General features: G+C 43.5%; 1 protein-coding gene across 2 annotated transcripts in view; it reads right to left on the bottom strand.

Annotated features, from left to right (window-relative positions):
* The window catches only part of LOC120920724 (probable ATP-dependent RNA helicase DDX60), a 294719-nt gene that overhangs the window by 117691 nt on the left and 160970 nt on the right, over positions 1-16058 (bottom strand). For both annotated transcript variants that reach the window (XM_040332971.1, XM_040332963.1), the window contains 3 exons: positions 15207-15350; positions 13027-13153; positions 3307-3459 (listed from right to left, as the gene is read on the bottom strand). In XM_040332971.1, the coding sequence (XP_040188905.1) occupies positions 3307-3459; positions 13027-13153; positions 15207-15350 (424 nt within the window). The remainder of the gene's footprint in view (positions 1-3306; positions 3460-13026; positions 13154-15206; positions 15351-16058) is intronic.

Below are 16058 nucleotides of genomic sequence, written 5' to 3' on the forward strand. Positions count from 1 at the left end.
TCAGTATTTTGTAAAGGGGTAGAATTATTGACTTATCTCTTAAATGTATGCCCTTTTTAATGCATAAGAATATTTTGCTAGCTTTGTTAGCTCTGACTTGGCATTACATGCTATTGCTAAGTCTATGATGTCTATGAAGCACACCCAGATTGTTTTCTATCACTACTTTTCCCAGGGGAGCCCCTCCCAGTGGCGTCACTAGGGTTGGTGTCACCTGGTGCAGAAAAAATTGGTGTCACCCCCCTGTCCACCAACTATAGTCCCCCTCAAGACAGACCCCCCTTCCGCAGTGTAGATCCCCCTCACCAAGTACAGACCACCCTCCGTCAGTATAGACCCCCCCCACTAAGTACAGACCATCCCCTGTTAGTATAGACCCCCCTCAGTACAGACCTCCCTCACTAAGCACTGACCCCTCCCTCAGTACAGACCCCCCTCATCAGTAAAGACATCCCTATCAGTGTAGAATCCCCCCTCTTAGTGCAGACTCCCCCCTTTAATGCAGACCCCCATCAGTATAGAATTTCCCCCTTAGTGCAGACCCCCCATCAGTATAGAATCCCCCCTTAGTTCAGACCCCCCATCAGTATAGAATTCCCCCTTGGTACAGATCCCCCATCAGTATAGACACCACCCTTAGTTCAGACCCCCCATCAGTATAGACACCCCCCTTAGTACAGACCCCCATCAGTCTAGACACCCCCTTAGTTCAGACACCCCCCTTAGTTCAGACCCCCCATCAGTATAGACACTCACCTAAGTACAGACCCCCCCATCAGTATAGACACCCCCCTTAGTTCAGACCCCCCCATCAGTATAGACACCCCCCTTAGTTCAGACCCTCCATCAGTATAGACACCCCCTTAGTTCAGACCCCCATCAGTATAGACACCCCCCTTAGTTCAGACCCCCATCAGTATAGACACCCCCTTAGTACAGAATCCCCCCTTAGTACAGACCCCCGCATTATAGACACCCCCCATATAGTGCAGACCCCTGCAGAATAGACAGCCCACTTGGTGCAGACCCCCCCTCTCTCCCCCCGCACATGTCCATCTAGAGTGTAAGGATCGTACAGACCTCAGAACAGCGCGGCCGCGGACGTGTCTCAGGCTCCTCCTCCTCACTGGATGTAAACAAAGAGGAAGAGGCGGCTTCAGTCCGCTCCGTTGACACAGAGTTGACACAGAGCTGCTCCTGCTATCCACGGGTGCCACCCGGGTGCAGCACGCACATTCCGCACCCACCTAGCAATGCCTCTGGCCCCTCCTAATGTGTATTTTGCAAGTAAGGCGCCCAAGTGCATAACTTCACGTTTTTAAATTTTAAACCTCATCTGCCATGTAGCTGCCAAAATGTAACTGTTGATTCTAACCTCTTTAGAATTAGTTTGTTTATGTAAGTTTCATAGAGACTTCATTTGGACTTTAAAGCGGGGTTCCAACCACAATTAGCATTTTTTAAATGTATGTCCTTTCATCATGCGTTTTTATAATATAAATCCGGTCACTTACTATTTTACAATCCGCCGCCGCTCTGCATAGTTATTCAAAAAAGATAGTTTATAAAACTATGTCCACACCGTTATCATTTTGCTTGTGGGCATTGTGAAACCCACTAGCACTTACTTCCTGGAAGTCTTGGATGGGGAGTGATAATTGGGTAGAGCACTGCATCCTGGGAAATGATGACACACATTTCCCAGGAGATGATGTCAGAATCCTAGGTGATTCCAAAGGCAAATTTTGTGGGACCGCATAGCAACAGACATTTCCAGATGAGTAAAAAACATTTTTTTTCTTTTTTAGGTCTAATGAGCACAATATTAAATACAACATTTGGGGATGGAAACTCCGACTTTAAGAGGAAAAATGCCTAATTATTTATTAGTCATTAGCAGCAACCTATTTCAAGAGTGCAACCTTTCTTTGTGAGATTGTGCCTTTAAAGCATTCTCTTTTACTTTTATGGGGATTAATAAGCAACTAACTGACCTTATGTAAACCGAATTCCTGGCCAGGCTGTGTTTCCCTTGAGGGGGGAGGGGGCGAGCAGGAAAGTCAGGACGCTCCTTACGTTGCAGATCGAGAAAAGAGCTGTGTGTTAGTGGGGGTCCTGACTCTCCTGCTCGCCCCCTCCCCCTCAAGGGAGGGGGCGAGCATGATACTCCACACCAGGGAGAAAGCTTTGCATTACTGTGTGGAGTAACAGACAGAAAAACAGGAAGTGAGGATTTCTCAGAAGAAATAAGGACATTTAAAAGTAAAATCGAAGGATGAGGTAAGTGAAGGAGGACTGCACTAAGGTAAAGGAGGCTATTTAGGGAAAACGTTTTTTACCTTTACAACCCCTTTAAGACTGATCTTGTGTTTGTTTGGAACCAGGTTCAATCCTGTAAGCCAGCTGTAGTTCTTTGACCTGACATGGCTATGTGACCATGTTGGGTTAATGATGTCATGAGAATCCCTGCCCCCTTGTAATGTCAGGTGTGGTGTGGGAAATCCACTGGCCACAGCTCATTGTGCCAAGATTGACAGCTAGCCTTTGGTTTTGGACCTGAACTCACTTTAATGCAAACACAAGCTCATTCCTACTGATCTTGTTTTGGAACAATAATGTTGTGCGTAAAAGCTAATGAAATTGAATTGAGGCTGGCTTGTTTGTTTATTCCATGTGGTGAGAGCTGATTATTATTACTTATATAGCGCCGTCAATTTACGCAGCACTTTACCTATACAATGTACATTCACATCAGTCCCTATCCTCAAGGAGCTTACAATCTAAGGTCCCTAACTCACATTCATATACTAGGGCCAATTTAGGCAGAAGCCAATTAACCTACCAGCATGTCTTTGGAGTGTGGGAGGAAACCGGAGTACCTGGAGGAAACCCTCGCAGGCACAGGGAGAACATGCAAACTCCAGGCAGGTAGTGTCGTGGTCGGGATTCGAACCAGCAACCCTTTTTACTGCTAGGCGAGAGCTCTACTCACTACACCACTGTGCTGCCCTAGCTGATGAGCTTCTTCCCCCAGCATCTGCAGACATAAAGATGTGAGTACTGCTATTCAAGTTAAGATTAAGCCCTGCCCCTGCCCAGTGCCCGGAATAATGCTAAGCACATCACCTCATCATTCAGATGTACAATTCCTGTTAGATCCCTGTTTAAGAAGCAAAATGTTCATTTAGAATTATTAAATCAAAAATTTCTCCTTGCACTAAAAATGAATGCGAGCATATCACTTTATACTAATAATATTACAGTTTTTAATATTTTGCATGGTGCTGTTTCTAATATGTTGCTTACCCTGATGTGCCCCATTCGGAACAGCATTTCAACAAAACGTCTTGCTTTATAATCCATGGATCCATGATGGTATCCAATGCCTCTTTCGGCCAGCGATATCAGCTCTTCTGAATGTCTCACAGTTTTTATCTGTTCAGTCATTTCCAGTAATGTCTATATACAGGAAATATATTATTTCTAAATTGTTAGTGAACGAGAATAACTAAAGCATAAAAGAGGTTACATTATTTGGAAAAAAAATATACTTTATCCACATAATCAAGACAGTGGAAGAATAGAGGAACTCCTTACGTTAATGTCAAATATGAAGTTAGATCGGCCCAAAACCATTTGATACTTGGTGGAGAATAAGATACATCTCCAATATAGTTAAAAAAAAATTGTTTATGCTCCATATATTTAATCCTACTTACTTGTACAGACCTTGCACTGGGATCAACTGAGTTTCCAAGGCCTAATTACTCCTTTGCTACAGTTCTTATGCTGTCGATGTACTATACAGTTTTGTAGCATTCTCAATCAGCTTCTACAATAGATCAAGTCAACCTATTACCAACAGTTTATACTGAAACTGGTAAATGAACAAAACTGTTGGTGCTAGGTTGTATTGGTCTACTTGATTTCTCTTATGATCAAAATCTGACTGAAAGTGGTTACAACTGCTGTTGCTTTGTTTACAGCACTAATGTCAGACTTGGGCCAAATAACGGCCAAAATTTGTATTAAATTTTTTTGTTTCATAAAGATTTTATTACAATTTTCCAAGAAACATACATCTTAATGAAGTTAATTAGGATACAGGTTTCATTTGTAGTTATCCAAACAGTGGTTTAAAGATTGTGAACACCAAAAGTGTCTAGAAAGTAATCGAGCTCTGTAAGGAACACACTTACACCAAAAACAATGTTCAAGGGTATATTGGCCTCTCCATTAATTACTTGTCACAGTTCAAATTGGTCTACTAACACTCCAGAAGTCTATCGGAACCCCCCTGAAAGAGCCCATTCGTAGTAGCTCTGCATTTCCCAATTGTTCCTTCCTGAAATGGCAACCTAGAGATCGGGACCCGACATTACAATAAGTCCCATGCTCCATGTCCCCTGTGCCATAGGCAAAATTTTTACATTTGGGTCAATAAAAAACTTTAGATGATGTGACAAACTAATGGATCTGTAAAATTTGGCATACATACATTTGGCATACATCCACACAGTCATTTTTTTTTAAAGGCTGGTTGCACACGTTTTTTTTAATCTACTGATTATGGAAAGGTGTGATTAATAGTAGAGATCTTAAATGTACAATTCATAATCAACAGTAATTTAAGTGAGTTGAATAGTGATTTCTAATATCTTGTGTGATCCATTAGTGAGATTTACCTTTCATATTTTCAAGCTCTGCCTTCTATGCTATGAAGTCTCACTTACCTGACTTCAGCAGAATACTTTACTTTTTTTTTTTGCAGCATTCTCTGTAATGCAGAACTATTCAAGATCCAAGATCAGGGAAAACTTCCTTGTAATGGCTGCAAAAGATAGCTAAACCTTGCATAGCCTTAAAGCATATACATATGCTTTAAAGCGGAGGTTCACCCTAAATTTTGACTTTGGCTCAAGTAAACCTACAGGCATAGACAATAACTAATCCGATGTTGTTTTTTTTTTAATCGCGATCCTTACCTGAGTACTGCAGCAGTTTCTCTCCTGTCCATCACTATTCCCCGCGAGAGTGGGCGTTCCTAATCACAGGCTGTGATTGACGTGCTTCCGACCGGTGCATACTGCGCGTCACGAGTTGCCGAAAGAAGCCGAACGTCGGTGCGGCTCTATACGGCGCATGCGCACAGACGTTGGGATTCTTTCGGCAACTCATGACGCGCAGTATGCGCCGGTCAGAAGCACGTCAATCACAGCCTGTGATTAGGAAGGCCCAGTCCCGAGGGAAAGCCGGGGGTGAAAATAGCCGTATAATGGTATGTACGAAAAAAAAACAAAAAAAAAACAACAGCATACTGTCGGTCTCATAGGCCGGCTCCATGTATTGTTAGAATTTTTTTTAGGGTGAACCCCTGCTTTAAGGAGACAGAGAAGTGAATGCTGCAGCAGTAATCAGAGGGAACAACAGCTCTCTCTCTCACTTTCTCACTATGAACGTAAACACCACCATTGTTGTTTTTGTTTTTCCTTTACATAAAAAGTAATATGCTGTGGTCGGCATCCTGGAGTTTCAAAGATCTTTCACAAGCCGACAAACTTGATACCTCAAGCAAAGAGACTGCATCAGTAGGGTCCCCCAGAAAGCCTTTCTGAGCTATCCATGCAGTGACACAAAGAATGGATATTCTATTACAGGGTCACACTGTAGACCTGGGGTGTCAAACTTAACTTTATGGTGAGCCACATCAGCATTATGGTTTAAAACTATAAAAAAAATGTATACAGGGCCTTTTTTTCTCAGAGAATAAGTGCAGGAACTCAACCACGCCCCCTCCCCCCTCCCCCTTGTGAATGGCATCGAACAGTGAGAGGATTTTAAATGGGCAATAAATACCAGGGGTGCCTTATGTGCGTTGTTTAGGGGTGCACTGCACACAGAGTTTAGAGGTGTGCAATGCACAGTGTGCAGGTTTCAATTTTCTTTTATGCCGCGTACACACAATCGTTTTTTCTGATGAAAACGGTCTGATGGACCGTTTTCATCAGACTAACCGATCGTGTGTGGGCCCCATAGTTTTTTTATCCATCGGTTAAAAAACTAGGAACTTGTTTTAAAATTATCTGATGGTTAACTAACCGATAGAAAAAAAACGATCGTCTGTGGGCACGTCCATCAGTTAAAAATCCATGCATGCTCAGAATCAAGTCGACGCATGCTTGGAAGCATTGAACTTCATTTTTCTCAGCACGTTGTTGTGTTTTACGTCACCGCGTTCTGACACGATCGTTTTTTTAACTGATGGTGGGTAGGCAAGACTGATGAAAGTCAACTTCATCGGATATCTGATGAAAAAATCCATCAGACCGTTTTCATCGGATGAACCGATCATGTGTACAGAGCATTACATGTTGTCTACATCTCTACATCATGTCTGTTGGTGGCTCTGTCTCTCTTTCTCACTTGCAAGGAGATCATTGGTCAGCATCTGTGCATTTGGGCACATATGGGGATCACACTGCACCTGAATCTCTCTTGTCCCAGCTGTGAGTTCAGGGCAAGCAGGGATCTGTGAGAGCCATCGAGATGAAAGTTGTCCTTGTAAACACAGAAGGCTTCTGTGTTTACAAGTGACATGGGTGAGCGGGGAGCAGAGGTCGAGAGTCGGAAGTGGCAGAAATGAATTCTATCACATTTAGGCTGAAAAAATGCTCTGGGTGCAAGACCCACATGAAATGGGAATACTTCTTTAGATGACTGCAAAGTGAGCAAACAGTGTGTCTAGGATGCATCACCAGAGGCATCACCATAATGAGTAAGGCCCCGTACACACGACCAGTTTGCTCGGCAGAATTCAGCTTCCGACCGAGTTTCTGGCTGAATTCTGCCGAGAAACCCGGTCGTGTGTACACTTTCGGCCGAGGAAGCCGACGAGGACCTCGGCGAGGAAATAGAGAACATGTTTTCTATTTCCTCGTTGTTCTATGGGAGCTCTCGGCCCGCCGAGGTCCTCGGCGGCTCCAGGACTGAACTGGCCGAGGAACTCGATGTGTTTGGCACGTCGAGTTCCTCGGCCGTGTGTACGAGGCCTCAGAAGGTCCTGATTGTCCCACTATTGAGACCTAGTGAGACCTCATTTAGAATAATGTGTCCAGTTCTGGAGACCTCACTTACAAAAAGATATTGATAAGATAGAATGAGTCCAGAGATGGGCAACAAAAATGGTGAATGGTCTGAGGAATAAAACATTTTAGGAGAGACTTTAGTAACTTCATATGTACAGTCTGAAGGAAAGAAGGGAAAGGGGAGACATGATTGAAAAATTGAAATACATCAAGGAGAAGAATAATGTTCAAGAGGGCAATTCAATTTCAATATTAATCCTAGATCAAGAACATGGGGACATGAGCAGGAGGAAAGTTCAAAACGAATCTTAGAAAGTATTATTTTACTGGCAAAAATTCAATGGCAAAAATTAACCACTTGCCGACCACGCCATAGGCATTTTACTGCTACAGCGCGGTCGAGTTGTTCTGACAGGACGTCCCTAGGACGTCCTTCCAGAATCCTCCTCTTGCGCGCCCCCTGGGGCGCGCTCCTGGAATCATCCGTGAGCGCCGGGTCTAGAAGACCCGGCGCATCACGGATCACGGTAAATTGCCGCTGATAGCAGCCGTTTACCACGTGATCGTTCCGTCAAATGACGGAGCGATCACTTGTAAACAAACCGGCGTCATTTGATGACGCTGGTTCCTCCTTCTCCTCTCTGTACCGTTCGGTACAGTGTGAGAGGAGAGGGGGGGGGAGCGGGTGGCAGCAGCAGCAGTGAGGGCTGGATCTGTGACACATGCAGTCACAGATCCAGCCATCCATCCATCCCAGCTCAACTATCCCTGTGCAATACTCTGCAATACCCCTATAATCTGCAATACCCTGCGCAATACTCTGCAATACCCCAATAATCTGCAATACCCTGCGCAATACTCTGCAATACCCCAATATTCTGCAATACCCTGCGCAATACTCTGCAATACTCCAATACTCTGCAATACCCTGCGCAATACTCTGCAATACCCCAATAATCTGCAATACCCTGCGCCATACTCTGCAATACCCCAATATTCTGCAATACCCTGCGCAATATTCTGCAATACTCCAATACTCTGCATCTGCAATACCCTGCGCAATACTCTGCAATACCCCAATAATCTGCAATACCCTGCACAATACTCTGCAATACCCCAATATTCTGCAATACCCTGCGCAATACTCTGAAATACCCCAATACTCTGCGCAATACTCTGCAATACCCTGCGCAATACCCCAATACTCTGCAATACCCTGCGCAATACTCTGCAATACCCCAATACTGTGCGTGATACTCTGCAATACCCCAATACCCTGCGCAATACTCTGCAATACTCCAATACTCTGCAATACCCTGCGCAATACTCTGCAATACCCCAATAATCTGCAATACCCTGCGCAATACTCTGCAATACCCCAATACTCTGCAATACCCTGCGCAATACTCTGCAATACCCAAATATTCTGCAATACCCTGCGCAATACTCTGCAATACCCCAATACTCTGCAATACCCTGCACAATACTCTGCAATACCCCAATAATCTGCGCGATACTCTGCAATACCCCAATACCCTGCGCAATACTTGCAATACCCCAATACTCTGCAATACCCTGCGCAATACTCTGCAATACCCCAATACCCTGCGCGATAATCTCCAATACCCCAATACCCTGCAATACCCTGCGCGATACTCTGCAATACCCCCATACTCTGCAATACCCCAATACTCTGCAATACCCTGCGCGATACTCTGCAATACCCCAATACCCTGTGCGATACCCTGCAATACCCCAATACCCTGCGCGATACTCTACAGTCTTCCCAGCCTAGATGTGAGATGTGGGGTCTTATTGACCCCGTATCTCACTGTAAAGAGGACCTGTCATGCTATATTCCTATTACAAGGGATGTTTACATTCCTTATAATAGGAATAAAAGTGATAAAAAAATGTATTTTTGGGGGGAAAAAGTGTCAAAATCAAGTAAAATTAACAATAATTTTTATTTATTTTTTTAAAGCGCCCCTGTCCCCGTGCGCTCTCATGCAGAAGCGAACGCATACGTAAGTCCCGCCCACATATGAAAACGGTGTTCAAACCACACATGTGAGGTATCTCTGCAAACGTTAGAGCGAGAGCAATGATTTTGGCCCTAGACCTCCTCTGTAACTAAAAACATGTAACCAATAAAAGTAATTAAAGCGTCGCCTATGAGGATTTTTAAGTAGCGAAGTTTGGCGCCATTCTATGAGTGTGCGCAATTTTGAAGTGTGACATGTTGGGTATCTATTTACTCTGCGTAACTTCATCTTTCACATTATGAAAAAAAATTGGGCTAATTTTACTGTTTTTTAAGCACAAAACAGTTTTTTTTTTAAAAACACGCGTTAAAAAAATTTCTGCGAAAATACCATGCGAGATAAAAAGTTGTAACGGCCGTCAATGTATTCTCTAGGGTCTTTGCTAAAGAAGCATATATAATGTTTGGGGGTTCTATGTAATTTTCTAGCAAATAAATGATGATTTTTCCATGTAGGAGAGGAATGTCAGAATTGGTCTTGGTGCTCCAGAACGCCTGATGGTGCTCCCTGCATGTTGGGCCTCTATATGTGGCCACGCTGTGTAAAAGTCGCACACATGTGGCATCGCCATACTCGGGAGGAATAGCAGAATGTGTTTTGGGGTGTAATTTGTGGTATGCATATGCTGTGTGTGAGAAAAAAACCTGCTAATATGACAGAAACAAGTTTTTTTTTTTTTTACAGAATTTTCAGTCGTTTTTCTTTTATAGCGCAAAAAATAAAAAAACCCAGAGGTGATCAAATACCACCAAAAGAAAGCTCTATTTGTGTGAAAAAAAGGACACAAATTTCAAATGGGTACAATGTTGTATGACTGAGTAATTGTCATTCAAATTGTGAGAGCACCGAAAGCTGAAAATTGGTCTGGTCAGGAAGGGGGTTTAAGTGCCCAGTGGTCAAGTGGTTAAATGGCATTTCACCATGAATAGAGTGCACCACAACTACCCTGCAAGTCTGTGCAATGAACATGGCTGGGGCATTGTGGGTCTGCATTTGACGGGCACAGTGATGCTGTAATTGACTTGCACAGTGTCTGAATTTGATGGGGCACAGTGGGAGCATTTGATGGGGCATAGTGGTGGCAAGTGATGGGCACAGTGTCTGTGTTTGATGGGCACAGTGTCTGTGTTTGATGGGCACAGTGGCTACGTTTGGGCACAGTGGCTGCATTTGATGGGCACAAGTGGCTGCGTTTGATGGGCACAAGTGGCTGCGTTTGATGGGCACAAGTGGCTGCGTTTGATGGGCACAGTGGCTGCGTTTTGTTGGGGACAGTGGCTGCGTTTGATGGCACAGTGGTGGTGTTTGATGGCACAGTGAGGCTGCAATTGATGTGTTCCCCCCCCCCCCCCCGAATTTTTCAGTTTGTTTGCGCCCCCAATTTTTTTTTTTAGCTAAATAGCTTCCTTTACCTTACTGCAATATTGGTTTCATGTCCTCATTGTTCGTTTTTGCTTTGAAGTAGCTGTAATTCTGCTGTGATCTCCACACTTCCTGCTTGTCTAGCTCTTTATGAAAAAACTCATGGGAGCTTCTCACTGTGGTCTAAGCTGTCATTACTGTGTGTCTAAAACTCCTCAGAACCATCAGATTCATTTTAAAAACAAAACACTGCCCTGGATTTGTTTGTTTTTGTTCTGTGGGTCTCTTTACTTCACATAAACATTAAACCAGTTTAAAACCGAAAGTGAAACTAGAGGCACATTATATGATAGAATTTAATCAATTTTTAATCATTTTTAAAAGGAATCGGTTAACTTTTATGTCTCTATACCCTGTAAACGGTCATTTCAGCAAAAAAAAAAAAAATCCTTTAGTGACCCTTTAAGGATGGGAGAACACCATCATACACCTCATAAAACGGCTCCAAAGCAGTATTTTTTTTCCGATGAGAGAATGTCTGCTCCACACTAGTCAACTGCCTCATTTTGACATGTTCACTTTGCATGGACTTTTTCCTGATTAGTCTCCAATCAAAGAATGAACATGCTGTTGCTACCAACTCAGCAAGAGATCAACATGGCCATTTAAAGCACTCCTTATAGGCAGTGCTTTCCTCTTTTTAACTGCTTCAGCCCCGGAAGAATTTACCCCCTTCCTGACCAGGCCATTTTTTGCAATACGGCACTGCGTCGCTTTAACTGACAATTGCGTGGTCGTGCAATGTTGTACCCAAACAGTTTATGTCCTTTTTTTCCCACAAATAGAGCTTTCTTTTGGTGGTATTTGATCACCTCTGCAGTTTTTATTTTTTGCGCTATAAACAAAAAAAGTGTCAATTTTGAAAAATATTTTGTACTTTTTGCTATGGTAAATATCCCCCCCCCCAAAAAAAGCGCGTAATTTCTTCATCAGTTTAAGCCAATATGTATTCTTCTACATATTTTGGGGATTTTTTTTGCAATAAGCATATATTGATTGGTTTGTGCAAAAGTTATAGGGCCAGATCCTCAAAGAAGTTACGCTGGCGTATCTATTGATACGCCGCGTAACTTCTAGTTTGCTCCGGCGTATCTTTGTTTTGTATCCACAAAACAAGAAACGCCTGAAGCTGGGCTAGATCCGACTGGCGTATGTCTTAGTCGGATCTAAGGTGCATATTTACGCTGGCCGCTAGGTGGCGTTTACGTCGATTTCCGCGTCGAGTATGCAAATTATCAAGATACGGCGATCCACAAACATACGTCCGGCCGGCGCATTTTTTTACGTTGTTTCCGTAAGGCTTTTTTCGGTGTATAGTTACCCCTGCTATACGAGGCGTATCCTATGTTAAGTATGGACGTCGTTCCCGCATCGAATTTTGAAAATGTTACGTCGTTTGCGTAAGTCGTTCGCGAATAGGGCTTTGCGTAGAATGACGTTCACGTCGTAAGCATTGGCTTGTTGCGGGTTAATTTCGAGCATGCGCACTGGGATACCCCCACGGATGGCGCATGCGCCGTTAAAAAAAAACATAATTTACGTTGGGTCAAGACGTATTAACATAAAACACGCCCCCATCACATCCATTTGAATTGCGCGCCCTTACGCTGCCAAAGTTACACTACGCCGTCGTAACTTACGGCGCAAATTCTTTCAGGATAAGGAAAATACGCTGTAAGTTACGGCGGCGTAGTGTATCAGAGATACGCTACGCCGGACTCAACAATGCGCCACGCTAAGTGGATCTGGCCCATAGCGTCTACAAAATAGGGGATAGATTTATGGTATTTTAATTTTTGTATAATGTTTTTACTTGTAATGGCTGTGATCTGCAAGTTTTATTGGGACTGCAACATTGCGACGGACAGATCGGATGCTTTTGACACTTTTTTGGGACCAGTGACATTTATACAGCAATCAGGGCTAAAAATAGCAACTGATTACTGTATAAATGTCACTGGCAGGGAAGGGGTTAACACTATGGGCCCGATAAAGGGGTTAACTGTGTTCCCTATGTGTGTTTCTAACTGTGGGGAGAATGTGGCTGACTAGAGGAGGAGAGAAATCGTTGTTCCTACTTAGTAGGAACACATGATCTCTCTCTTTTCCCCTTAAAGAACCCAGATTTGTGTGTTTACACACACAGATCCCGGTTTTCAATCTGTCAAGAGCGATCGCGAGTGCCCGGCGGTCATTGCGCCCACCGGGCACACGCATCGGCTCCGGGGATATGCTGCGGGCATGCACTCGCCTGCTACAGCATTTTAAAGAGTACAACTACGACGGCTCGCCCAGGGGAGCCATCCTGCCGCAGTTTAACTGCGGCGGCTGGTCGGGAAGCGGTTAAAGAAAGATCTTTCCTCTACAAAAAGTACGTTTTACTGTATGCAGTTTGTGAAATAGAAACATCTAAAAAGTAATTTTAAGCAAGTTTTGATCATTTATTTGAGATAGTCATTTGTCCAAGACCTCACCTCACTGTCCACTGCTCCATAATTAGCATAGCTACATTCTGGTAATTCTTTGGATATTTTCTCATATTTTTGTTTTAAAGTTGCAGCTGTGGCCTCTTTAACAAAGGACTCATCTTTTCTTGAAGACCTGTTAGTCATGGAAGCAGAATAGATTTATGCACATTGATTATATTAGCTCATTAACGAATCATACGCCTGTTAATCTTTTCAGACTCTACAAGGAAAATGTCTTCTAGCGTCTTACTGGTTGCCAACCATGAACACAATGAAACCTAACACAATGAAACCTAACTAGCTTGACTAAGATTCCATTACATCGCCCCTACTGTTCAGAGGGATTTTGTCCGCTGGGGAGTTTGCTGCTTTCCCCTACTTTTATCAAACTACTGTTGAGCTTTAAAATACACCTTCTTATAAATTGGGGGAATTGGCATAAGAACGAAATCATTATTTTGGTAATGTGCCCAATGGACTTTTCATACAAATAAATCATTGTTTCTAACATTGCAGTTTGCATGCTATTGTAGTAAATAAATACGGTACATGGAATAAAAAAAAAAAAACGTAATCTAACTGGAACTTTGCTTTCTTAAAAATAATTCAAGAAAATATGTACAAAGCTTAAATGGAAGTAGAATTACAAATATGGGAACTGATACTGCTGACTAAGGCCCCGTACACACGATAGAATCCATCCGCAGATAAATCCCAGCAAATGGGTTTCTGCGGATAGATCCTATGGTGTGTACACGCCAGCGGATCTGTTTCCGCGGAGAAATCTCCTCTGGGATGGATTCCAGCAGATCGGATATTTGCTGTGATGCACAACAAATCCATCTGCTGGAATCCATTCCAACGGATGGATCCGCTCGTCTGTACAGACTTACCGGATCCATTCGTCCAAAGGGATTCCCCGCACGCGTCGTAATGATTTGACGCATGCGTGGAATTCCTTATATGACAGCGTCGCGCCCGTCGCCGCGTCATAATCGCGGCGACGGCGCGACACGTCATCGCCAGAGGATTTCCGCGCGGATTTCAATGCGATGGTGTGTACACTCCATCGCATCGAAATCTGCGGAAATCTTTGAGAGGATTTATCCGTGGAAACGGTCCGCTGGACCGTATCCGCGGATAAATTCACTCGTCTGTATGGGGCCTTATTTTTTAAGGTCCAAGGTGCCATCCCAATCCTGCTAGAACATATATGTAGGATAGAGGTTTAGACACAACTAGCTGCATGCTTGTTCCAGATCAGTGACCCACTAGCTAGTGAAGGCAAGATAGAGATGACAGTCTCATGCCGTGTATACATTATCGGGTTTCTCTGCGGTGAAAACACCGCCGAGAAACCCGACGGGAAAAACCGAGGACCGGCTTGGTCCCTTTTCCCCGTGTACACACTGCTGGTTTTCCCGACAGGGTTTCTCTTGGTCGAGAAAACCGGCCATGTGTAGGCTCCCTAGCAGTGTTTCCCTATAGGAAAACTGGCGAGCAAAAAAACGCTACGATTTGCGACGAGAAAATTTAGAACATGTTCTACATTTTCCCGTTGTGATTCTCTGTGGTTTTCTCGTCGGGAAAACTACTGGAGAGCCTACACACGGCCGGTTTTATCGTCCAAGAGAAAATATGACAGTTTTCCAGACGAGAAAACTGATCGTGTGTAGTCGGCTTCAGACTCTTTTACTTTCATAAAAGGCAGCAAAGACTGCTCCATTGTTCTATCCTAAAAGGCAAACAGTCAATATGGGAAAAAAGATGACAGTGTTTCTGAAATACTCCTCTGTGTATACATTTAAAACAATATACGTAAATAATGTAAAACTATTATAGATATTTTTCAAGAAAGGAATCCAACTGACCCACATCTTCTCATCCAGCTGGTTCAACAATTAGAGCCAGCACATAGTAATAACACATACTGGGTACTCTGCAATGCAGAGTACAGAGTATGACTACTGGGCACTCCCCATTTAAGTGTATAGATTCTCCTGGAAAACACATGCACATGGTAAACAAATAAATGCAGCAAAATATGTCTTCTGCTCAATATCTAAAACCAGTCATGAGAGCAGCACGGAAGCTGCCATTGCTGACTCTTTCGAAAAATAAAATAACAATGTGCATTTTTTATTAAGTATTTGTTTAAACAAACCAACACATTCATTTGTACTTACTTAATGGTCTTCTCTATTCGTTTTCCTTTCATATTCAGTTTCTGCATTTCTTTCACAATCTTCGGGGTTTGCATTGTTTCCGAATCCTTTATCAGATTCTGACCCAGATCCTTTGCTAATTCTTCAACTAACTTAATATCGAACCTTAAACAGATTAGGTGAATTTTAATTAAATTACTATTAGGTAGATTCACAAAGAGTTAGGCCGGCTTAACAGTAGATAAGCCGACCTAACTCTGAATCTACGCCGGCGTTTGTTTAAGTGTATTCTCAAACAGAGATACACTTAAACAAAGCTAAGATAGGCCGGCTTGCGCCGTTCTATCTTAGCTTGCAATGTTTCTGATGGCCGCTAGATGGCGCTTCCATTGCGGCCGGCGTAGATTATGTAAATGAGGGGATACGCCGATTCACGAACGTACGCCAGGCCTACACCGTCGCATTACGTCGTTTCCGTAAGGCCTTAGGCGGCCTAAAGTTATTCCACCTATGAAGTGGAATAACAATGTTAAAGTATGGCCGCCGTTCCCGGTTCGAAATGTTTGCGTCGTTTGCGTAAGTCGTCCGCGAATCGGGATTTACGTCGTTTACGTCCGCGTCGAAATCAATAGGCCCGTACGGCCTACTTAGCCGCAATGCGCACTGGGAAATGTAGTCGCCCGGCGCATGCGCAGTGTCAAAAAACGTCAAAACGTGAGGTCAAGCCTCATTTCCATACAACACGCCCCCCTCCAAGTCATTTGAATTAGGCGCCCTTACGCCCGCTCGTTTTAGGCTACACCGCCGTAGATTAGCAGGTAAGTAGATTGTGAATCACTACTAGCCTAACTAATTTACGGCGGTGTAGCCTAA

This window comes from Rana temporaria, chromosome 1 (genome assembly GCF_905171775.1).
Source record: "Rana temporaria chromosome 1, aRanTem1.1, whole genome shotgun sequence".
NCBI lineage: Eukaryota > Metazoa > Chordata > Amphibia > Anura > Ranidae > Rana > Rana temporaria.